The 25,020-nt window shown below is 44.2% G+C and overlaps 1 protein-coding gene and 1 long non-coding RNA gene across 2 annotated transcripts; both read right to left on the minus strand.

Annotated features, from left to right (window-relative positions):
* Positions 1–9,499: 9,499 nt before the first annotated feature.
* FBLL1 (fibrillarin like rRNA 2'-O-methyltransferase 1) lies at positions 9,500–12,168 on the minus strand. The gene has a single exon (XM_077895590.1). The coding sequence runs from the start codon at positions 12,166–12,168 to the stop codon at positions 11,197–11,199; it is 972 nt and encodes a 323-aa protein (XP_077751716.1). The 3' UTR covers positions 9,500–11,196.
* A 9,472-nt stretch (positions 12,169–21,640) lies between these two features.
* LOC144312670 (uncharacterized) lies at positions 21,641–24,927 on the minus strand. Its single transcript, XR_013378202.1, has 2 exons — positions 24,657–24,927; positions 21,641–22,030 (listed from the first exon to the last, which is right to left on the minus strand). It is a non-coding gene; the product is annotated as an uncharacterized LOC144312670 (long non-coding RNA).
* Positions 24,928–25,020: the final 93 nt, after the last annotated feature.

Below are 25,020 nucleotides of genomic sequence, written 5' to 3' on the forward strand. Positions count from 1 at the left end.
AAGAAATACTTAGATAATAATACACTTATACTTGGTGACTTCAATCTAGCTCTTTCTATACTCGATAGGTCTTCTAAGCACAACATCTCCAAAGAAACGAGAGCTTTAAATGATACACTGGACCAGATGGATGTCACAGATATCTACAGAACTTTACATCCAAACTCAACTGAATACACATTCTTCTCAAGTGCACATGGAACTTTCTCCAGAATAGACCACATATTGGGTCACAAATCGGGTCTGAACCGATACCAAAAGATTCGGATCGTCTGAAATTAGAACTAAATCACAACAAGAAGTTTGGAAGGACCTCAAACACGTGGAGGTTAAGGACCATCCTGCTAAAAGATGAAAGGGTCAACCAGGAAATTAAGGAAGAATTAAAAAGATTCATGGAAACTAATGAGAATGAAGATACGACCGTTCAAAATCTTTGGGATGCAGCAGAAGCAGTCCTAAGGGGGAAATACATCGCAATACAAGCATCCATTCAAAAACTGGAAAGAACTCAAATACAAAAGCTAACCTTACACATAAAGGAGCTAGAGAAAAAACAGCAAATAGATCCTACACCCAAGAGAAGAAGGGAGTTAATAAAGATTCGAGCAGAACTCAACGAAATCGAGACCAGAAGAACTGTGGAACAGATCAACAGAACCAGGAGTTGGTTCTTTGAAAGAATTAATAAGATAGATAAACCATTAGCCAGCCTTATTAAAAAGAAGAGAGAGAAGACTCAAATTAATAAAATTATGAATGAGAAACAGAGATCACTACCAACACCAAGGAAATACAAACGATTTTAAAAAACATATTATGAACAGCTATACGCCAATAAATTAGGCAATCTAGAAGAAATGGACGCATTCCTGGTAAGCCACAAACTACCAAAACTGGAACAGGAAGAAATAGAAAACCTGAACAGGCCAATAACCAGGGAGGAAATTGAAGCAGTCATCAAAAACCTCCCAAGACACAAGAGTCCAGGGCCAGATGGCTTCCCAGGGGAATTCTATCAAACGTTTAAAGAAGAAACCATACCTATTCTCCTAAAGCTGTTTGGAAAGATAGAAAGAGATGGAGTACTTCCAAATTCATTCTCTGAGGCCAGCATCACCTTAATTCCAAAACCAGACAAAGACCCCACCAAAAAGGAGAATTACAGACCAATATCCCTGATGAACATGGATGCAAAAATTCTCAACAAGATACTGGCCAATAGGATCCAACAGTACATTAAGAAAATTATTCACCATGACCAAGTAGGATTTATCCCCGGGACACAAAGCTGGTTCAACACCCGTAAAACAATCAATGTGATTCATCATATCAGCAAGAGAAAAACCAAGAACCATATGATCCTCTCATTAGATGCAGAGAAAGCATTTGACAAAATACAGCATCCATTTCTGATCAAAACTCTTCAGAGTGTAGGGATAGAGGGAACATTCCTCAACATCTTAAAAGCCATCTACGAAAAGCCCACAGCAAATATTATTCTCAATGGGGAAACACTGGGAGCCTTTCCCCTAAGATCAGGAACAAGACAGGGATGTCCACTCTCACCACTGCTATTCAACATAGTACTGGAAGTCCTAGCCTCAGCAATCAGACAACAGAAAGACATTAAAGGCATTCAAATTGGCAAAGAAGAAGTCAAACTCTCCCTCTTCGCTGATGACATGATACTCTACATAGAAAACCCAAAAGTCTCCACCCCAAGATTGCTAGAACTCATACAGCAATTTGGTAGTGTGGCAGGATACAAAATCAATGCCCAGAAATCAGTGGCATTTCTATACACTAACGATGAGACTGAAGAAAGAGAAATTAAGGAGTCAATCCCATTTACAATTGCACCCAAAAGCATAAGATACCTAGGAATAAACCTATCCAAAGAGGTAAAGGATCTATACCCTAAAAACTATAGAACACTTCTGAAAGAAACTGAGGAAAACACAAAGAGATGGAAAAATATTCCATGCTCATGGATTGGCAGAATTAATATTGTGAAAATGTCGATATTACCCAGGGCAATATACACGTTTAATGCAATCTCTATCAAAATACCATGGACTTTCTTCAGAGAGTTAGAACAAATTATTTTAAGATTTGTGTGGAATCAGAAAAGACCCTGAATAGCCAGGGTAATTTTAAAAAAGAAAACCATATCTGGGGCATCACAATGCCAGATTTCAGGTTGTACTACAAAGCTGTGGTCATCAAGACAGTGTGGTACTGGCACAAAAACAGACACATAGATCAATGGAACAGAATAGAGAACCCAGGAGTGGACCCTGAACTTTATGGTCAACTAATATTCGATAAAGGAGGAAAGACTATCCATTGGAAGAAAGACAGTCTCTTCAATAAATGGTGCTGGGACAATTGGTCATCCACATGCAGAAGAATGAAACTAGACCACTCTCTTTCACCATACACAAAGATAAACTCAAAATGGATGAAAGATCTAAATGTGAGACAAGATTCCATCAAAATCCTAGAGAAGAACACAGGCAACACCCTTTTTGAACTCGGCCACAGTAACTTCTTGCAAGATACATCCACGAAGGCAAAAGAAAAAATGAACTATTAGGACTTCATCAAGATAAGAAGCTTTTGCACAGCAAAGGATACAGTCAACAAAACTAAAAGGCAATCTACAGAATGGGAGAAGATATTTGCAAATGACATATCAGATAAAGGGCTAGTTTCCAAGATCTATAAAGAACTTATTAAACTCAATACCAAAGAAACAAACAATCCAATCATGAAATGGGCAAAAGACATGAAGAGAAATCTCACAGAGGAAGACATAGACATGGCCAACAGGCACATGAGAAAATGCTCTGCATCACTTGCCATCAGGGAAATACAAATCAAAACCACAATGAGATACCACCTCACACCAGTGAGAATGGGGCACATTAACAAGGCAGGAAACCACAAATGTTGGAGAGGATGCGGAGAAAAGGGAACCCTCTTACACTGTTGGTGGGAATGTGAACTGGTGCAGCCACTCTGGAAAACTGTGTGGAGGTTCCTCAAAGAGTTAAAAATAGACCTGCCCTACGACCCAGCAATTGCACTGTTGGGGATTTACCCCAAAGATACAGATGCAATGAAACGCCGGGACACCTGCACCCCGATGTTTATAGCAGCAATGTCCGCAATAGCCAAACTGTGGAAGGAGCCTCGGTGTCCATCGAAAGATGAATGGATAAAGGAGATGTGGTTTATGTATACAATGGAATATTCCTCAGCCATTAGAAATGACAAATACCCACCATTTGCTTCAACGTGGATGGAACTGGAGGGTATTATGCTGAGTGAAGTAAGTCAGTCAGAGAAGGACAAACATTATATGTTCTCATTCATTTGGGGAATATAAATAATAGTGAAAGGGAATATAAGGGAAGGGAGAAGAAATATGTGGGAAATATCAGAAAGGGAGACAGAACGTAAAGACTCCTAACTCTGGGAAATGAACTATGGGTGGTAGAAGGGGAGGAGGGCGGGGGGTGGGAGTGAATGGGTGACGGGCACTGGGGCTTATTCTGTATGTTGGTATATTGAACACCAATAAAAAATAAATTTAAAAAAATGATGGATCAGAGTGTTGGGGGCCCTCATGGGGTTGAATGATTGATCTACCATTCCTAAGGGCAGTGAGGTGGACAAATAAGTGGGAAGGAAGGAGGTTTGGGTAAGAGAAAATTAGACTCACAGGAGGAGATGAGGAAGACATGGTTCTCTCCATAAAAATAACTCTTGGTTTCTTCCTCAGCTCTTCTTGTCCAGCGTTTCTGGAAGCCATCCTTTGTGGCAGAGATAGAACATTCCACCACATACATACGGCATATAACTAGAATTTTTTTTTTACCACAAACAACAACTTTAATAAGATGTAAATTCCTTAACCAAATGAAATGCAGAACAACAGGAATAGGGAAGCGAGGCACTTATTCTAGCCTAAGCAGAAAAGGGATGGATGGACAAAAGAGGAGACAGGGAAAACTATCTACAGGACATGTCTGAGCTAAGTCTTAAAGTATGAGGAAAGAGTAAGTCAAATAGGTGATGTGGAGAAGAAAGTAGACTGTAGGAAGTAGTAATTATGAGCAAGGCCTGTAAGTTTGAAACACAAGATGATACAAGCAACTCAGAGTTGCTAAAACATAATGTTCAGAGTGATATAAACAAGATCAAAGTAGTCAAAATTTGGCCTTTGGAGGGCTTTGAAGGCCAGCCTGTTTTAGTCCTTCAGGCTACTGTAACAAAATGACACAGAAGGGGTAGTTTATAGACAACCGAATCCTGTTTGTCCCAGTGCAGGAGTCTGGAAGTCTGAGATCAGGGTGTCCACATGGTTGGGTTCTGGTAAAAGTCCTCTTCCAGCTTGCAGAATGGCAGCTTCTTGCTGTGCCCTCAACATGGCAGACGGGGAAGAGATCTTTTGGGCATTTCTTGTATAAGGCACTAATGCCATTCGACAGGGCTCTGCCCTCATGACCTAATCACTTCCTAAGTTGGTTCTGTGCCCCAACTCCACCAAGCAAAAACAGGGGTTGTTTTCCATAACACCACTAATTCTCCAACACCAGCTGGCTGTCCTACGATTCCACTCAATTCTGACATTCTTTATCTGGAGAGAGCCTCAGATCCCATAGGCAGAGGGCTCAGTAACACAAGATACCCGCCCTCCCAACTTCAGATGACAACAAGAAGTTTGGGTTGTTACCTGTGCTTCTGACTGGCTATAAATCAGAGGATCCCCAGAATTTCTAGGTGACGTTTTCAAGGCACAAGACCTCCAGGCAGAGGCTTGGCTGGAAGCAGTAGGTGGAAAAATATCTAATGGACAGATGGGAGGCTTGACGGCCACCAGGGAATAGAAATGGCAAGCATGAGAAGTACAAAGAAAAAGGCAAAGGCAATATTTTGGAAAGAAATCTATCATTGTTTTTGCTCATAAGACAGAAAAGCCCATTCACAACAATTTATGTATTGAGAACTCCTAGATCCTGGCTCCTGATCAACTAGGAGTGTGCAGTCTCTCACGTCTGATCAGAGGTGATCGCAAAGGCTTCCCGCAGCAGACATGGGGTGGGGTTGGGGGCAGGTGCCTCCCCGTGCCAGACTGGGTGCACAGCCTGCACACTGCACTCTCTGAAGGCCTCGCCTGCCGCCCCCTCCCAGGTAAATTTACATTTCTACCCGACAGGGTAGACCTCTGTTTCCAGGTCTCCTTATCTGAGGCCTTAGAGTCTTCCTCAGGCATCTCTGCCACCTGCAGGAGGCAGCCAGGGAAAATGAGGACGCTTTTTCTCTCTCTGACTCAGAACTCAAAACTTCACTCCTCACCTTTCCCCTCATCCCTCCCATCGCCCACCTCAAGGTCCACAAAATTGCTGAAGCCTTTTGTTCCAGGTGCTGGAAACAGCAAGATGACCCCCAGCCCCCACCCCACGGACCTCTCAGTCCCCTGACCTCAGACAGGGCCATTCCACGGAGGGAAATAAAACAGGGGGAGTCGGCACGTTCTCTAGTTTTAGCCTCTTGCTTATTCCGTTACAGTAATTAAAGACTTCACTTGGACACCTGAGCTCAGCTCTCTCCCAGCTCAGTTGGATTCCTGACAATATGATCTGCATGCAGCTCTCAGGGGCCAAATGGACAGGAACATTAATAACTTTGTTTTCAGGCACAGACTTCAACCCTCCTCCTCTTTGGAATCTTGGGGAGTATCCTGTGCTGTCAGAGGCCCCGAGTACCAGCAGGCACCAAAGAAAAGCTCAGCTATTGTGTTCCAGTTATTCAAAATACTGCACTAAATCTGCTTTCCCAATCAATTATAAGAGTGGTATGGAAGTGGGGTGCCAGGGTGGCTCAGTCGGTTGGGCATCTGCTTTCAGCTCCGGCTGTGATCTTGCGGTCCGGGGATCGAGCCCCACATCGGGCTCTCTGTTCAGTGGGGAGTCTGCTTCTCCCTGTCCCTTTCCTTCTGTGCTCTTTTGCTCTATCTCAAATAATAAAATAAAAAATATTAAAAAAAAAAGAATGGTATGGAAGTTTAAATAGTAGGTGTCAGTCCTGGATGCACAATAGAATCACCTGCAGGACTGACAACATGGAGACCCAGTGTTTCCGTAGAGCACCTGATTTTAATTTCACTAACTTAAAGAAGCAACACAATCCTGCTTTCCCATTTTTTTTTATGATTTTATTTGTTTATTTGAGAGAGAGCACGAGCAAGGAGGGGGACAGAGAGAGAAGTAGACTCCCCACTGAGCAGGGAGCCCAACATGGGGCTCCATCCCAGGACCCTGGGATCATGACCTGAGCCGAAGGCAGATGCTCAATCACTGAGCCACCCAGGTGCGCTCTCTCTCTCTCTCTCTCTCTCTAATATGTTTATTTGAGAAAGAGAGAGTGGAGGAAGGGGAAGAGGGAAAGAATCTTCAAGCAGACTCCCCAACAAGCATGGAGCCCCAGGCAGGGCTCCATTTCACAGCCCATGAAATCATGACCTGAACTGAAACCAAGAGTCAGATGCTCAACTGACTGAGCCACCCAGGCACCCTGCTCTCCCACGTTCTAAATAAACCATGTTGGAGGATTCATATCACTTTCCTGAAGCTTAGTGTCCTTACCTTTCATATGGGGGTGATAATACTTGCCTCTCAAAGGGTGGTTAGTTCAATAATGTGTCTGGAAGCATAGTAAATGTGCATAGCAAGTGCTAGCCCAACCACAAGCTAAATCAAGAGCTTTCAGAAGACGGATTTCCTGTGAGCCCAAAGGCCTGGAAGACTACTTGGAAGAGTTGGATTTGCCTCCTTAAGAAGGAGTGTTGACATGTGGGTGGGGGGAGAGGCGAAGGGGCCAGTCTAAGACATCAGCAACCAGGGCCCCTGCCCCAGGCTCTGTACTTTACAGGGCTTTGCTCTGGCTTGCTCTGGCTTGCGTCTCTTCTCTCTGCACCTTGCCCCCTAGGGCAAGGAGTCCAAAGGCAATAAGTGCCATGCATCCCAGGAGCTCATGTCCCCATCTTCTGGAACATGCATCAAGCACCAGAACCCAGCCTGAGCAGCCTGGGCCTACTTCTATTGTTTTTTCCCTGGTCCAGTCCTCCTGAGAGTGGACCACACTTCCAGTTTGTAACTCTAGCCTCATGGGGTGCCTTAAAGGAGGCTGTTTATTGAAGGGCATGGGGACAGATCTTGGACTTGAAGGCTAGGAAGCTACAGACATGTGTATGAGGCCTTTCAGGGTGTGGGGTAGGCCAGGGGTAGAAAGAGGAAGGGACAGGCCACAGGCCAGGGGCTTTCGTGTGTTCTCTTGCTCCAGACCATACAGATGTTAAAAGTAGCTTCAATACCAGTGTCCATTTTACAGGGTTTCATTTCAGTATTTTCCTGGTATGTTTGTTCTTATTATTAAATTTAAAATAACATTTTGGGGCACCTGGGTGGCTCAGTCAGTTAACTGTCTCCCTTTGGCTCCTGGGATCCAGCCCCACATTTGGCTTGCTGCTCAACAGAGAGCCTGCTTCTCCCTCTCCCTCTGTTGCTCCCCCCCTTGTGTTCTCTCTCTCTCTCAATAAATAAAATCTTTTTAAAAAGAAATAAATTTAAAATATCTTTCAAAACCAAATAATGCTTAGCTCTCTGCCTGAGACCTCATAAGTACTTGAAAAATATGAGTGAAGCAGAATCCAAACATACACACTGCAGCTCAGATGTGCATCTTGCTGCGTAGCAGGATTGCAGCTAGGAAGGAGACTGCCAATTTAAAGGAAGTTGGTTTCTTCCAGTTTTGGATAAAGGTCCAGTCTCTCGGGTCTTTTCCCTCCCTAGCCTTCCTCCCTTCATCTCAGGAGACATCTGGGCAGGAGGAGGCTGACAGACATTATGGTGATGATGAGGATAGGTGAGACTGGATCTGTGTGTTCGCCGCACCCCCCAGCTTCTGCTGACTTGCTTTGGCGTGGAGTTCATCACTCCTATCTCTGAATACCAGTCTCTTCCATCCCTGCACCTGCTGCAGAGGTGACTGCCGCTGGCCATGTGCTGACACTCAGGCCAGGCTTCAGTGTGGCTTGTGCTGGGCTGCTGATTCTCTGAAAATCAGTAGCAATTTCCATCCACCTTTCAGCTTGAACATCAGGGCCCTCTGAAAGCTCTGCTAAGTTCTCTCCAGGTCTTTATGCTAATTCTTAATTCTCAGCTACCTTGTCATCTTATATTGACAAGAGAGGAAATGTAGGAGAGACAACACGCAGAACTCGGTCCAGTTATTTTCACGGTGCATGTTGGTTTCCTCAGTCAATTCTCACAAGCCAGTAAGACCGGCGTTTTAGCCGAAGGTTCCTGTCCCACCCTTGTGTTATGGGCTGAACAGTGTTGCCCCAAAGGCAAGTGTTAAAGATCTAACCCTCCGTGTGACTGCACTTAGAGATGGGGCCTTTAAGAGGTAATTAAGGTTAAATGAGATCATAAAGGTGAGGCCTTAATTTCATAGGACTGGTGTCCTTATAAGAAGAGAAAGAGCTACCAAAGGTAGCTCTGCCTCTGCCCTCCCCACCTCCCACACCAACACACAGAGAAAAGGCCATCAACAAGCAAAGGAGAGGAGCTTCACCAGAAACCAATCTTGCTGGCACCTTGACCTTGGACTGTCTGCCAGCCACCGGAACTGTGAGAAAATATCTATTGCTTAAGCAACCCAGACTGTACTTTGTGACGAAGGCCTAAGCGATCTAAGACCCCTAGAGATCACAATTGAATACCTTCTAGGAACCCAAGCATGCTTGGCTCTGAGCATCCTGGGTGCCCAGTGTCACTGCAGCTGACTTCCTGGGCCTCGCTGCCCAACTGGAGTTCCAGTCCCATACTTTTTACCTGCCTTTAATTCTCCAAACCAAGTTCCAGCTTCCTTCCTTTATTCCCTTAGCTCTTAGTCCCATATTTCTCTTGATACTTACAGTGTTCTTCCATTGGCCCGGAAACCCATCTGCAACTCAGAGACGTTCTCTAAGGAGGTTATTTGTGTCCCATTTCTCCTCTGATATTCCCACTCCAAGCAGCTTCAGACATGGACTATAAATTGTCCCTGTGTGTATATGGGAGGGCTCATGCCAAGGAAAGAGGCTGAGTTTTCCCTGTAAGGAAAAACCAAGTGCTCCTTTTTGAGGCTGAGCTGACTCTGAGAAGGACCGGATCCTGTCATATCATGGAAGTTTCCTGGGAGTCCATCCCCAGCTCGGGGATTCATCCCGGCATCAAGTTAATAAGCCTAGGATTGAAGAAAGGGTTTTGGAGTCAGATTCCTATGGGTTTGATTTCTGGCTGCAAGCCCTACTAGAGAATCTTAAGCAAGTCATGTCATCTCTCTGAACCGCAGTTTTCTCATCTGTTAAAGGGAAATAATGATCCTTGCTTTGTAGAGTTGTAATGAAGAGTTCACATTCTTTTTTTGAAATGATTGGTTTGGGTTTTTGTAGGCATTTATTCCATTCCCCCTATTCTCCGAGTCCAACTGGCCAAGAAATCTGAACGGTAGTTCACACCCTGCAGTATAGCATTGGTGTGCATGTGGTGGGGGAGGAGGGGAGGAGTGGAGGGATGGATACCTTTTTTTTTTTTTTAATTCTTATTTATTTATGATAGTCACACAGACAGAGAGAGAGGCAGAGACATAGGCAGAGGGAGAAGCAGGCTCCATGCACCAGGAGCCCGACGTGGGATTCGATCCCGGGTCTCCAGGATCGCGCCCTGGGCCAAAGGCAGGTGCCAAACCGCTGCGCCACCCAGGGATCCCGGATGGATGCCTTTTAAAAAATCTGACTTATCCCATTTTGTTCAGGAAATATCCTCTCAGAAAATGCAGACTAACTGCAATCTCTGCCCCCAGCACATCTTTAGGAAGGCAGAACCATTCTCCAAAGAATGCATTAGTGAGCAATCATTCCCAGACTCACTATCAATGACCTCGGCAATGTGTTTTTGTTTTGTTTTGAATGTATGAGTGAATGAATAAATAAAATCTCTTTTTAAAGGTCTGGTTTGGGAACATTCCCAGCTTCCCTGGGACTGTTTACTCTCCCAGTCCCTTTGGACTTCAGAATTGAACGCAACGAGCCCAGCAACTCAAGGTCTGCAGGAAATGCCCTTCAGAAACAGATACTTTCTGAAGTCATTTTTCTGGCTGTTTCTCAGACAAGACACTTGGTGATACCATTTCGGGTAGGTCACGCCTTGCAATGGGAACACTTTGCAAAGTAGGCCCACATCGTACCCCCTTGCCTGGTTGTGTTATTTTGAAGTCAAAGGACAGCACAGAGAGGTGGAAGAAAGAACACAGGGCAACTACAGAACTCTGTTCTTTGTGTGTCTACATGTGGGGACCTGCAGCCTGTCCAGTGTGGGCCATGTAGGTGAGAGGTATGATCCCACTGGTATAGAGGAAATAGCAGTAGATTTAGAGCCCAAAAGATTGGGATTTAAATTCAGTCTCCTAACTGGTTATGCAAACTTGGGCAACCAGTTTACCTTCAGAAGCCCTTGTTGCTTTACAACAAAAGGGAAATGGTTAACAAAGCCATCCCAGCGGGGGTGATGAGAGAAGGCAAAAGGGCTTAGTTGAAGAGTAAAGGACTAAACACACGTAGTGTACTAGAACTCTGGCGTAGAGTCAGACAGACTGGATGCGTTACACTATACCATCATCCATCAATATCCAGCGCCATTCCCCGGAGTCCAGCTTGGTCATGCGACTTGGCCAACGTAAACCCAAACGGTCCTTGGGCCCCAAGGCGGACTTCACAGGCCCATCGGCAGTTCCCCAGCTCTTTCCCCCCTTCCTTGCCCCCGTGATGAGAACGCGCGCGTGAGGAGGAGCCCGGGGACATCAGGGTCCTAAGCGACTGAAGCACAACTCTCCGGCTGTTCCTTGATGGGTTCCTATCACCAGCTCGCCCTTTAGCTCTTGAGGGATTCGAAGACACGGAGATTTAGGGACTGATGGTTATTGCGGCAAAACTGGCCTCACTGATGCACCTGGGTACTGCTTCTTTGTGCCACTCAAAGGACCAAAGGAAAACAACAAACGACCCGGCCCCCGGCCACACTCGCGGGCCCACTGAACGCAGCCCGGCCCGGCAGAGGGCGCAGGCGCCGCCCGCGCGGGGCGCTACTTGCCGCCGCTCTTGGGGAGGGGCCGGTAGACGCCGACCACCACGGCGTGGTCCCTCTCGTACGGCTCCAGCGTCAGCTGCTCTTGGGGCTTCAGGTTCTCCTGCTGCAGCTTCCTCACCTCGGAGGCAAACACCGCCTCGGCGGACGCAGTCGAGTCGATGCAGTTGGCCTTGATGGAGATGAGGAAGTGGCCCCCGTTGCGCAGGAAGGTGTGGGCGTTCAAGGCCACTATGCGGGACTGGTCGGGCTGGGCCACGTCGGCAAAGATCACGTCCACCATCCCGATGAGCATGCGGTACTTGAGGGGGTGCCGGGCATCTTCGAGGACCGGGATGATGTTGGTTCGCTTCTTGGCCACGTTGACCAGGTCGCGGCCAGCCCGGTGGGAGAACTCGACCGCGTAGACCAGGCCGTCGGGGCCGATGATGTCGGAGACGTGGGAGACCGTGGTCCCCGAGGCGGCGCCCAGGTACAGCACCTTGGACTTGGGCTTGATGTGGATCTGGTCGACCCCGCCCAGGATGGCGGCCGCCAGCTTGGAGCGGAAGGGGTTCCAGGCGCGGTACTCCTGCTTGACGCCGCCCGCGGTCACCGTGAGCCGCCGCTCGCCGTACACCGACTGGCCCGGCACCATGTTCAGCGTCACCAGCGCGTCCTCCGCGCCGCGGTAGAGGAACACGCCCTCGTGCCTGTGCGGCTCCACCGACGCGCTCGCGGCGCCCTTCCTGCGGCGGCTCTTGCTCCTCGCCGCGCCCCCGCGCCGCTGCCCGCCCCCGCCCCCGCCGCCGCCCCCGCCCCCGCCGCCCCCGCCGCCGCGCCCCCGGCCCCGGCCGCCCAGGACACGGGGCCGCGCCCCGGAGCCGCCCTTGCCCGCGTGGCCGCCCTCGCCGCCGCGCCCGCCCCCGCCCCCGCCCCAGCCGCCGCGGCCCCCCGCCCCCGCCCCGCGCGAGCTGCGCGCGGACTTCATGGCGCGCCCCGGGCACCCGGCACCCGGGCGGCAGCTGTCGCGGGCGGCGGTCCCGCGTGGGCCAGCGACCGGCGGCGGCGGCGGCGGCGGCGGAGCTGCTCGACCGCGGGCCCCCGCCCCGAGCCGCCCTGGGACGCGGCGGCCGACGTGCTGACATCACAGCCGCCGCCGCCGCCGCCGCCGCGACCCCGCGGCTCCCGGAACCCCCCGCCCCCTCCACCCCGCCGGCGCGCTCGCCTCGCCTCCCCCCTCCCCCTCCCCCCTCCTCATCCCCGCGGCCGCACCCGCACCCGCACCCGCACCCGCACCCGCACCCGCACCCGCTGCTGCAGGCGACGAACCGAGCCCCGCCGCCAGGGCTCGCTGCTGTGCGGCCCCAGGGAGCCTCCCCGACCCTCTGAAATCCCTGGGTTGCCGCGGGCAAGCTCGGGGAGTTGAGCCCCGACACCCCGTCTGTACAACAGAACCCGCTTCAGGGGCTCCTCTTCAGGCGCTGCCTGCACACACTCATCCCAGCCACGGCCCAGGACCAGGACCATCACTCGGGGGTTTTCTTCTTTTTTTGTAATGTATTTCTTTTGTTCTTTTTATGGAGGTAGAGTTTGCATACAATAAAACGCACCCATTTTTGTTTGTTTTAAGCAAATGTATTGCCTCTTAGAGCTTTTGCCACTTGTGCAAGAGTGACTCTCACACCCTTATACAATGTTGATGAGGATGCAAGTTGGTGCGCATATTCTTTTTTTTTTTTTAAGATTTTATTTATTTATGCATGAGAGACACAGAGAAGCAGAGGCACAGGCAGAGGGAGAAGCAGGCCCCATGCAGGGAGCCCGACGTGGGACTCGATCCCGGGTCTCCAGGATCGGGCCCTGGGCCAAAGGCAGGCGCCAAACCACTGAGCCACCGAGGGATTCCCTGGTGCGCATATTCTGACAAGCCACTTACGCCATATACCTATACTTTGACTTAGTCTACTTTGAAAATGTTATCGTAAAGGAATGATCCCAGCGGTTACCAATGATGGTAATTAGAACTTTTAGAGCGGGGTGGTGACGGCAGTAGTGACCATGATCATTGTTGTCAGGGAAGTGGCAGATGTGAGACAAAGTAGACCGATCCAAGGGAAATATTTCAAAGATAGAAGTCACAGGGCTTTCTGATGGACTGGATGTAGGAAGTCAGAAAGAGGAAAATTCCAAGCCAGAGATTGCCAAAGTACAGTGCCTCCCTTTAAAAAAAAAAGAAAGAAAGAAAGAAAGAAAGAGAGAGAGAGAGAGAGAGGAAAGAAAGAAAGAAAGAAAGAAAGAAAGAAAGAAAGAAAGAAAGAAAGAAAGAAAGAAAGAAAAAAGATTTATTTGTTTCAGAGAAAAAGAGCATAAGCACATGAGCAGGGATTGGGGGGTGGGCAGAGGGAGAAGCAGAAGCAGACTCCCCATTGAGCAGGGAGTCCAATGCAGGGCTCAACTGCAGGACTCCAGGATCATGACCAAAGCTGAAGGCAGACACTTAACCAACTGAGCCACCCCGGGCACCCCTGTGCCTCCCCTTTTTGGTTAATAGTCTACAAGCTGCAGCCCTGGCTGCTCTGTTTAGCTCTGCTCTCTTCTATTAATTGTGCTAAATACCAGAATTTGTTCTGGGAATATGCAACAGCAAAAAAATGTTGATTCTTCAGTGTGAATGGAGACACATAGGCTTGAGCCCTAAATCCTGTAACAAACCTCAGTAGAAGCCAAAATCTCGTGTTTACTCCTTAATTCTAGTCTATGTCTCAAAAACCCTGCTCTTTCAGTCTTCGGCATCTTTTTGAGCATTAAAAATAGGGGGCATCTGGGTGGCTCAGTCGGTTAAGCATCTGCCTTCCTCTCAGGTCATGATCTCAGGGTCCTGGGATAGAGGCCCCACATCGGGATCCCTGCTTGGTGGGGAGTCTGCTTCTCCCTCTTTCTCTGCCCCCCCCATTCGTTCTCTCTCTCTCTCTCTCTCTCTCTCTGAAAAAAATAAAATCTTTAAAAACAAAACCAAAAAACACTGGGTAGCACAAAAGGACAGAAAAACAGGCATAACGTGGAGGCTTGAGCATTCAGTCAGCACCTCGGACAGCGACACCACCAGGGACCATTTTTAGCTACTGTGACTGGCTTGGGACCCTCCTAAGAGTGGGGGAAGGTGGTGTATGTAGCTGGAATAAGCAACCTTCCCACCTATTAGTAGAACTAAGTGCCTCCTCCAGAGAAAGACAAAACATACCTGAAGATCAGGGCAGATGTTAAGCAGAGTGTACTGAATGCGCACACACCAAACTTTTATTTCATCCTGGACCCGAACTCTTCCTGTATCAAATCCATGGACACTGACACCAGGTCTGGTTTTCTCAGAGGGCTCCTTAATGGGGGCCATAAGTTTACGTCCTGGAATGTGGACAAATTGTCAAAGAGTGCAAAGTACAGTTCTTGAGGTGGATGATTGTTATAAAACAAACGCTCTTCTTAGAGGTTTTTGCTCTCATTACAAATTGAAGAGTGAACTACGCTTGGTGCCTTGGTTTGGATTTCTCCCAAATCAGACCCTGTAACGGCTGATTTTATGGATCAACTTCACCGGACCATGGAGTGCCTGCATGTTTGGTCAAACTTATCCCGATGTTTTTGTGAAGGTGTTTCAGGATGAAATTAACATTTAAACAAGTAGACTACATAAAGCACTCTGCCCTCCATAATGTGGTTGGACCTTATTCAATCCATTGGAAACTTAAAGAGAGCAAAAGGCTTACCTTTCCCAGAGTAAGAATTCTCCTGCCTGATAGCCTTTGAACTGGCACATCGATGGACTCTTCTTGGTTCTGTAGCAGCCTGCCTGCCTTCAGACTTAAACTGCAACATTGGCTCTGTAGATTTTGAACTCACCAGTCTATAATTGTGTGAACCATTTCCTTGGAATCTCTCTTTCTATATATATAGATGTGGATGTAGATATAGGTACAGATATAGATCAATCTATTTATCCTCTTGGTTCTGTTTATCTGGAGTACAGACCCTGAGACCAGAACATGGGTCCAGTTGGTTTTTTGAGAAGTGATCCCAGGAAGCACATCTAGGGGATGAGCAATGAGACAGGAAGACAGAAAAACTAAGATTGGGTACATTAATTAGCAGATTACCACAGTGGGAGATGGGGGCTCAAATGTCTTGAGCACATTCGGTGAAACTGTGTGGAGGGCATCTCAGAATTTTTCTATCACAGGCTGGAAGGCTAGGGCAGTAGTTCACCATTTTCCTTCTCTATTGTTGGGAGTTGTTTCTGGGCCATTAACTCTCCTGCCCTTCGAGTTGCTCCAGTGTGTGGCTCAGCAAACTCCTCTGATGCTGCAGAGAGTCACTAAGCAGAGAGGCAGGCCCTTGGGGTAAGGAGCTGCTATCCTGGTGGAAATTGTTTACCACAACTGCAGAGCTGGGCCTAGGGGATATTGGGTAAGGCACTAACAGTGCCTGCTTCAATTGGCTACTGTATATCATATACAACCAGAACTCTGTAACCTAGAAAAAGAGCATGAGTTCATTAACCTTATTACATCAGGAAAGAAAGTCACACTATAAATGTACTAACACTACCTGTAATACGAGTATTCAACCTAGCAGTACAAACCTCTCCTCAGTATTTTTCACTCTAGTGCACAGTTTCATGGAGGTCTTCAGTTGTATTTGAATAGTTTATTACTCTTTTGCTTTTATGCAATGAATTCTCTCCATTATGCCTCCATACCATAGAAGAGGATCCATAACTAAGAACAAGAGATGCACCCAACTTTTACCTAAGATAGTTTAGATAATTCTGTACAACATTCCAGGTGTAAGCCTTTGAGGGCATACCTGGAGACACATTCCAACCTTTGTCTTATCACTTTCTGCAATGCTGTTATTAACATTTCTTTACCACAATACAAGCAAGTATCTCCCAGGTCCCTGTTCCTAGTCTGTTTTAAATGGACTTAAGTGGCCTTTCTAGTGTACTTACCGTTCATTTCAGAACTGACATACTCAAGAGTGTCATGCATTTTCATGTAATTTATTAAATGGAATCCACTAGGAGGGGTGTCCAGTGATTTCAAACATTCAACCTAATGAGCAACATCTTCATGAATTAATTAATTAATTAATTAATTAATTTTATTAAATATTTTTATTTATTATCTTCATGAATTTAGAGTTGTTCTTTGGGAGTAATTACTGTTAACTGGCAACAGCAGTGGGCTACCAGCAGTGCCCATATCCCAGGTATTGCTGGTCCACTCTGCTCAGTAGATTTCATACCAGGGCTTGAGGCAGCCTCTACTACACTCTAGCAATGACAATTTCTCCAGATATCTTCTCCTCCACTCTCTTCCCCCATCACTTTCTTCACATTACTGCTGTCACTTTCAACAATATGTTAATGGTTCCAGAAGCACCTTCCCTTATGTATGCAAGCCTTGGCAGCTTCCTTTAGGCTTTTTCCCACTGTCTCATTGCTGGTGACAGCCTCAGAACTGCTAAAAACTAAGTTTTCAAATCTTGCTTTTCACCAGAGGCATCCTTACCCAGAACAGGGTTTGATGACCCCAGAGAACCTTTCTGTCTCCTGGCTTTGGTTCCTACCTGGCAAAGCCATTATTTTATAGCCTGTCTATTGAGATGCTATAGCCTGGGAGGACCCATCAGCCTATGACTTTCAATCTAGTTGAACATGCTCTGCCTATCCTGTACATGACCCCAGAATGCTACCAAGGCAAAGACTCATGCCAAGTACAGGCATCTTAAGATGTCAAAAAATTCTTCCACTAAAATTTTTGGCTGGAGCCACTGATAACATTGAAATCTGTGTCATTCCCAAAGGTTCATGAGAAGTAGGTCCTATCTACTCAAGATGTTTCCTAAAGTAATAATTTATCATTATGACCAGACATTTCTTTCTGACAGACAATAAGAACAACTATAGACACTTAAACTTGTGTTTACAGTTGACTTGTTATTCCATAAGATATGCTCTATAGTAATGTTTGTAATTATATCTGTGACTGGGCCATAGAGTTCATATGGAATAGACCAATCCTACTTAGAGACTTAAAAAGATACATGAGCAACTTTTTTTGCTCTATTTCTCTCATACACTAATTCTAGAAAACTGCCTAACAAATGACTAGCCATGACTTAGGTAAAACAAGCTGGAAGGCTGTGTAACCTCATTCCCAGTCTCATTAGAATTTAAATAGCCATGCATGAAGTGGCTTCCCCAACCTGGTTTCTAAAAACCATGGTTCACTTCCAAAGGTGACTCCAGGGATTTGCATCTCCATCCCCAGTGACAGCCATAGCTGTATTTGATCAAGATGCTTACATTGTCATCACTGGGGAAGAGTGCAGAGAACTCACATTCTTTTTTCTGTGGTTTGGCCTAGGGTTTGATATAGTAATTTCTACTCACAACCCATTGGCTGGAACTAGTTTCTAACTGGAAGGCAGCTGGGAAACATGAGTGAGATAATCAGTGAACAATAAATGTTTTTGCCATAAGTATCTATTGCATAGTGCTAGGCTGGCACACGTTGATCAGTGTACCTAACACAAACAAAACAAATGAAATTTACTGTTCAATGTGCATATATTTAAATTTACTAATCAAGGCAAAATATACTTTTTTGCGAATACATGACTAAAACCTAGACTCAATCAAATCCCAGCTACGTATCTAACATAGTTTGTTAAATAAAGTAGAAAAAAGAGAACTGTCTCTCTTTTCCTAGTCTCCATGCCTTAGAGAATAGCTCAAGTTCCTCAGTTGGGATTCCATTAATATTTGACTCTTTTTTGGGGTGCCTCAGCAGTTGAATGTCTGCCTTCAGCTCAGGGCGTGATCCTGGGTCCCAGGATCAGGTCCCACATCTGGCTCCCTGCATGGGGCCTGCTTCTCCTTCTGCCTCTGTCTCTACCTCTCTCTGTGGGTCTCTCATGAATAAATAAATAAAATCTTTAAAAAATATATTTGGCTCTTCCCTTACTGAGTGGGTACTTTATGTTTAGGGTGGCTCAGACTCTCCCTTTATTGCCCTCTGCAAAATTATTGACTGGTACTCAGTTAATGCTTAGAAAGCTTTGATGGGTGTATTAGTTAGGGTTCTCCAGAGAAACAAAAATTTATTTTCTCACAGCTCTGGAAGCTAGAAGTCCAAGCTTAGAATGTCATCATGGTCAGTTTCTGGTGAAAGCTCTCTCTTTCTGGTCTGTGGAAGGCTGCCTTCTCACTGTGTCCTCACTTGATGGGGAGAGAGAGAAAGAGGGAGGGAGAGAAACGAGCTCTCTGGTGCCTCTTCCTTATAAGGATATTAATCCTGTTAGTGTCATAACCTATGACCTCGATTAACTTTATTTACTTCCTTATTCCAAATACAGACATTGAGAATTAGGGCTTCAACATATGAATTTGGGGGAGACACAATTCAGTCTAGAAATAATGAGCTACTTTACCAAAGATCTTCTTTCTATAAGAAACAGAAATCATTAGTAATTCCTCTTTTTTACAGAATTGAGAAATTGAGATTCAGAGGTTAGTTGGCTGTCCACAAATCCTACAATCTACAAATCCCTACCAACAAATTATCTAAAATCCTTACAAAAACACAGTAGGTCTAATTGAGCTTTTGTCAGTTCATAAAACTTTACCTTCCACAAGCATTGTCTATACTTAACATCATGAAACTGTTGGCCAGTTGGAAATGCATAGCACCAAACAACAAAATAAAGCTTTTTTTTTTTTTTTTTACCCCATGTATTTTCACAAACCTCAATAAAATTTCTATGACCTAACTGAATATTATTTAACTAATTTCCTAGGACCATTAATGCTGGCCACTTGAGCTAATACTGGCCAAGAAGGAAAGTCAAAGACTGACAGGAAAAAATAATTAAAAATTAGATAAAATTCCATCATGCCCTAGTTTAAATTCTCTTAGTATTAATTGTTCAATGGAGGAAAAAAAAATCAAGGCTGCCAGATGACTTACCATTTATCCAATATATTAAGAATAATTTCTCTATTACCTCATTTGTACTATTAGTTTGCTCTGGTTTCTAAGAATTTGATAGCCAGTAGTGAAACCACAAATATCACCATAAAAATTAAAAACAGCATATTTAAATTTCAGTTGCTCTCATGGCTCCTCTTTGACACTAGTGAACTCTACATAACCTGTTTGTGGCCACATTCTTGCCCATATGGATTCCCTCATCTCACTAAGAATTTTTTATTTTGTCAGTGGGGCCAAATCAGATCCTGACAGAAAACTTTTTCTTAAATAACCCCATGGTTCCTTGTTAACCCTAAGTAATTCTGACTGCAGTTTAGCTTCATTTGTAACTTCATTTTGGCTTCTCTGCTCTTTAAGAATTTCTAGGCAAATGGAGAAAAATCAAGGCTTCTAGAAATAAATAATCAGAATAAAATTGACCCCTCCTGTACTACTGACCCCTTGATGATTCCAGTTTGCCTTTGGAAGTTCTCCCAGGTGTCAGAGGCCATTTTAAAGGAAAAAAGTTAATTAAAAAAATAAATTTTTATTTTTCCCCTTCTTTATTTACTGAGATACAACTGACATATAACATTGTATAAGTTTAAGGTATACAATATGATGATTTGATGTATGTGCCATGTAATGATTACCACAAAAAGGTTAGTTTATACATCTGTCACTTCACATAGTTACAATTTTTGTATATGTAGTGAAAACTTTTAATACCTACTCCCTTAGCAACTTTCAAACATACAGTATTGTTAAGTGTAATCACCATGCTATACATTACATCCTCAGAACTTACTCATCTTATAACTGGAAGATGGTACCCTCTGACCACCTTCACCCATTTCCTCCACCCCCTGGAAACCAACAATCTCTTCTCTGTTTCTATGAGTTTGGTTTTTTTAGATCCCACATAGTGAATCCACAAAGATTTCACCTGAGATCATGTAGCATTTGTTTTTTTCTGACTTATTTCATCTAGCATAATGACCTCAAGTTTCACCCATATTATCATAAATAGCAGGATTTCCTTCTTTTTTATGACTGAATAATTTTATATTATATATATATATCACACAATTTCTTTATCCATTCACCCATCAATGGACATTTAGGTTTTTTCTGTATCTTGGCTATTGTAAACAGTGCTGCAATGAAAATGGGGTTGCAGATCTGAAACAGTAATTTCATTTCCTTCAGATATACATCCAGAAGTAGATTGCTAGATTATAAAGTAGTCCTATTTTAATTTTTTGAGGAATCTCCATACTATTTCCCATAGTGGCTACACCAATTTACATTTCCACTAACAGTTAACAAGTTGTTTCCTTTTCTCCACATCTCCACCAACACTTATTTCTTGTTTTTTTGGTAATAGTCACTCTAACAAGTGTGAGGTATTAATTATCTCATTTAGGCTTTGATTTGCATTTTCCTGATAATTAGTGATGTGATAGCCATCTGTGTATTTTATTTGGAAAATGTCTGTTCAGATTCTTTTAAAATTGGATTACTGTTTGCTTAGACTTTGTATTTGTTTTTGCTATTGAGTTATATGAGTTACTTATGGATTTTGGATATTAACTCTTTTTCAGATATGTGGTTTGCAGATATTTTCTCCCATTCCATAGACTTCCTTTTCATTTTGTTGACTGTTTCTTTACTGTACACAAGCTTTCTAGTTTGACATAGTCCCACTTGTTTATTTCTGCTTTGGTTGCTTGTACTTTTGGTGTCATATCTAAAAAATCATTGCCAAGACCAATGTCAAGGAGCTTTACCCTGGGCAGCCTGGGTGGCTCAGCGGTTTAGCGCCACCTTCAGCCTGGGTTGTGATCCTGCGACCCAGGATCAAGTCCCACATCAGGCTCCCTATGGGGAGCCTGCTTCTCTACCTTTCTCTTTCATGCTCTGTGTCTCTCATGAATAAATATACAATATTTAAAAAGAGGAGCTTTCCCCCTATATTTTCTAGGAATTTATGGTTCCAGATCTTAGATTTAAGTCTTTAACCCATTTCTAGTTAATTTTTGTGAGTGGTACAAGATGGAGACCAATTTCATTTTTCATGCGAATATCCAGTTTTCTCAATATCATTTATTGAAGAAATACGCTTTTCCCCATTGAATATTCTTGGCTCCTTTTTTTTAAAAAAAAAGATTTTATGTATTTATTCATGAGAGACACAGAGAGAGAAAGAGAGAAAGAGAGGCAGAGACACAGACAGAGGAGAAGCAGGCTCCATTCGGGAAGCCTGATGTGGGACTCGATCCCAGAACTCCAGGATCACATCTGGGCTGAAGGCAGGCGCCAAAACACTGAGCCACCCAGGGATCCCCTCTTGGCTCCTTTGTTAAAGATAAAAAAATTAATGGTTGAAACACAGGTCTGTTAAAATGCAATTATTCTGCATCCACAAAGTACCATAACTGAACTCTTTTATTCAGTTCCCTTGGTCACAATATGACATTCTTTTGGCCAAAAATATTCAAGTTCTCCAAATATGGTATTTTAAAAAACTATCACCTTCAATATACTCTTTATTCATTCTGGAAAGGCTTAGACCTTTTCACTGAAATACCTGCACTGTCTTCAATGACTCAGAAACTTAGATTCCTCTGGGGTCCTCAGCTTCCAGGCCCCTGCACATCTTGGTGTGCTACTCAGGGCTCTGCGCTCAGCAAAGAAAGGGCAGCTGGTATCCCTCTTAGTCCACCAGATGCAGGGTCATGAGAAGAGATGACCTTGAAGCCACAGGGATAGGTGATACTTCTGGTATGGGTGCAAAGGTAGCCCTGAAATCTGGATAGACTAGAAGGAAAAGAAAGGAATCTGAAAAGTAGTAGAAGAAAAAGAGGAGAGAAAGAAAAAGTGAGAAGGAAAAACGTACACTTCAAGGCAAATGGGTGTGGGTCCCAGTCCTGGGTTGTTGAATTGTTTTCTGTGTCTTCAATGGAATAATCAGGTTGTTATAAGGATTATAGAGTCTTTCTTTTTTTTTTTTTAAGATTTTATTTATTTATTTATTTATTTATTTATTTATTTATTTATTTATTCATTCATTCATTCATAGAGACACAGAGAGAGAGAGGCAGAGACACAGGCAGAGGGAGAAGCAGGCTCCATACAGGGAGCCCGACATGGGACTCAATCCCGGGTCTCCAGGATCACACCCTGGGCTGCAGGCAGCGCCAAACCGCTGCACCACCGGGGCTGCCCAGGATTATAGAGTCTTATGATAAGTGTTCAAATGAATAGTTCTTACCAAAGCTATTAAGCCAGAGCAGGTACAGAGGGGCTTATGATGTTGGGAGAGTTCCTTTGCTGCTAGATATTGGCACATCTTTGTTTAACTATGCTTGAAATCTCTTAAGCAAATAAGTATTTACTAAGCAAAATCATAGGAAGAAAGAATTTCTTCCTTTCCTATCTAATCCATACTCTTATTCCAGTCTCCTTAATTGGTGCCTCAGGCTTCTTACGATTTTTGCATTTAGTCAGGCAAACTCAGTGACAGGCAACTGAACATCAGCCTAAAGGAACTGAAAGGATCATTTTTCTAAGGGAAAGGGGAAAGACTCTTGACAAAGATAAAGACTTAATTTGACCAAGTCTCACTGATTCAGCCCTGATCCTAGAGTTCCTCAGAGAAGAAACTCTTTGAGTTAGTTGCTAATTTGTCAGGCATTATACATTATTCTCCTAAATGTTTTTTTTAAATTTATTTATTGTTAATAATCCCTACACCCAACATGGGGCTAGAATCCATGACCCTGAGATCAAGAGTCACATGCTCTTCTGACTGAGCCAGCCAGGTACCCCTATAAATTATTTTTCTGACATATGTTTCTAAAACATTCCTAAGGGAAGAAAAGTTCCATCTGTGTTTCTGGTACTGAGCTAAATATTTAATCTCCTATATCCTCACAGGAACATTAGGGAGAAGGTATTATTACTTCCATTGAACAGATTGGGAAGCTAATGGTTGAAGAGAGGAAATAACTGTCCCAAGCCAAGGTATACAGAACTTGTAAGTGGTAACTAACATTTGTTGAGTGTCTGCTCAGAGCCATCTCAATTATTATTACTGGTAATAGTAGCAACAGCAGTATCATTTTTGAACATATTAATCATAGGTATATACATAAATTATTAGCTATTATATGTAATATATAATTCTGTAATTCTGTCTAGTTGGAAAAAGTAAATAAGAATACACACAGGGGCACCTGGGTGGCTCAGTGGTTGAGCGTCTGCCTTCGGCTCAGGTTCTGATCCTGGGGGTCCTGGGATCAAGTCCCACATCAGGCTCCCTGTAGGGAGCCTGCTTCTCCCTCTGCCTGTGTCTCTGCTTCTCTCTCTCTCTGCGTCTCTCATAAATAAACAAACAAATAAATAAATAAAATCTTAAAAAAAAGAATACACACATGTGTGTGTATGTATGTACTAATTTATCCTTCTCAGCTAGACACACAAAGAAATTAATTAACATGTCCAGAGTCACAAAGCTAATAACCGGTAGAACCAAGGGTTAAAACCATATCCAACGTTCCACATTCCACCCTTAACTGTAATACTACATGGCCACATCCCCACTGTATTAATCTACTTGAACTTCCATAACAAACTACCACAGACAGTGATTTAAAAAACAGAAATTTCTTCTTTCATCATTCTAGAGACTGAAAAGTCCAAGACTGAGATCCCAGAAGAGTTGAGTGCTGGTAAGAATTCTATCCTTGGCTTATTAGGCAGCTCCTTCTTATTGTGTCTTTACAAGGCCTTTCTTCTGTGCATATGCAAGGGGGGAGAAAGAGACATAGACAGATCTCTGTTGTCTCCCCCCCCCCTTTTTAAAGATTTTATTTATTTATTTGAGAGAGAGCGAGAGAGAGTATAAGCAAGAGAGAGAGAAGGAGCAGGGGGAGAAGAAGAGGGAAAGGGAAAAGCAGACTTCCCACTGAGCAGGGCTGGATCTCAGGACTTTGGGATCATGACCTGAGCTGAAGGCAGCCGCTTACCTGACTGAGCTACCCAAGCGCACCTCTTTGTCTTCTTATAACAACACCAGTCCTCTCAAAGTAGGGCCCCATCCTTATGACCTCATTTAACCTTAATTATTACCTCCTTAAAAGCCCCATTTCCAAATACAATCACATTGAGGGTTAGGCTTCAACATATGAATTTAGGGGGGAAGAGAGAACACAATTCAGTCCATAAACTCACCATCCTCAGAGTTGGTAGGCAAAGTTAAGGTGAGGAAGAGATTAAGTAACTTTTCCAGAGCCAAAAGCAGGGAAGGAAGGAAGGGTTTAAGCTGTGTACAAATCCAACCCATAGTCTATGAATTTCTTCAGAGTAAGGACATGTACTTTTCTTGTATTTTAACACAAAGTTAGGGTACAATTTTAGGCTGATTAATTTTTCTAGTACTAACCTTGCATTACCACATGTGTCAAATTCAATGTCCAGTACTGATGAGGGGACAAGGATGTAGAGTTCTTGTGATTGTTGCTGAGACTGTGACATGGTACGCTCTTTCTGGGAGTCATTTGGTAATGCATGCTGAATCCTGTAATATAAGTGTAACCTTCAACTCAATAATTTCCACTGCTTTTCTACTTATTAGAAGATGATCACGAATATGTGCAAAAATTTAGCTCCATGAATCTTCACTGCAGTATTATCTGGAAAAAAAAACAAGAAATAAGTTCTGTGCTCAACAAAAATGACTAACATAAATTTTAATATATCCATAAAATTGAATAAAATTCAGCTATTATTGGTGTTTTGGAGGAATA

This window comes from Canis aureus, chromosome 4 (genome assembly GCF_053574225.1).
Source record: "Canis aureus isolate CA01 chromosome 4, VMU_Caureus_v.1.0, whole genome shotgun sequence".
Lineage (NCBI taxonomy): Eukaryota > Metazoa > Chordata > Mammalia > Carnivora > Canidae > Canis > Canis aureus.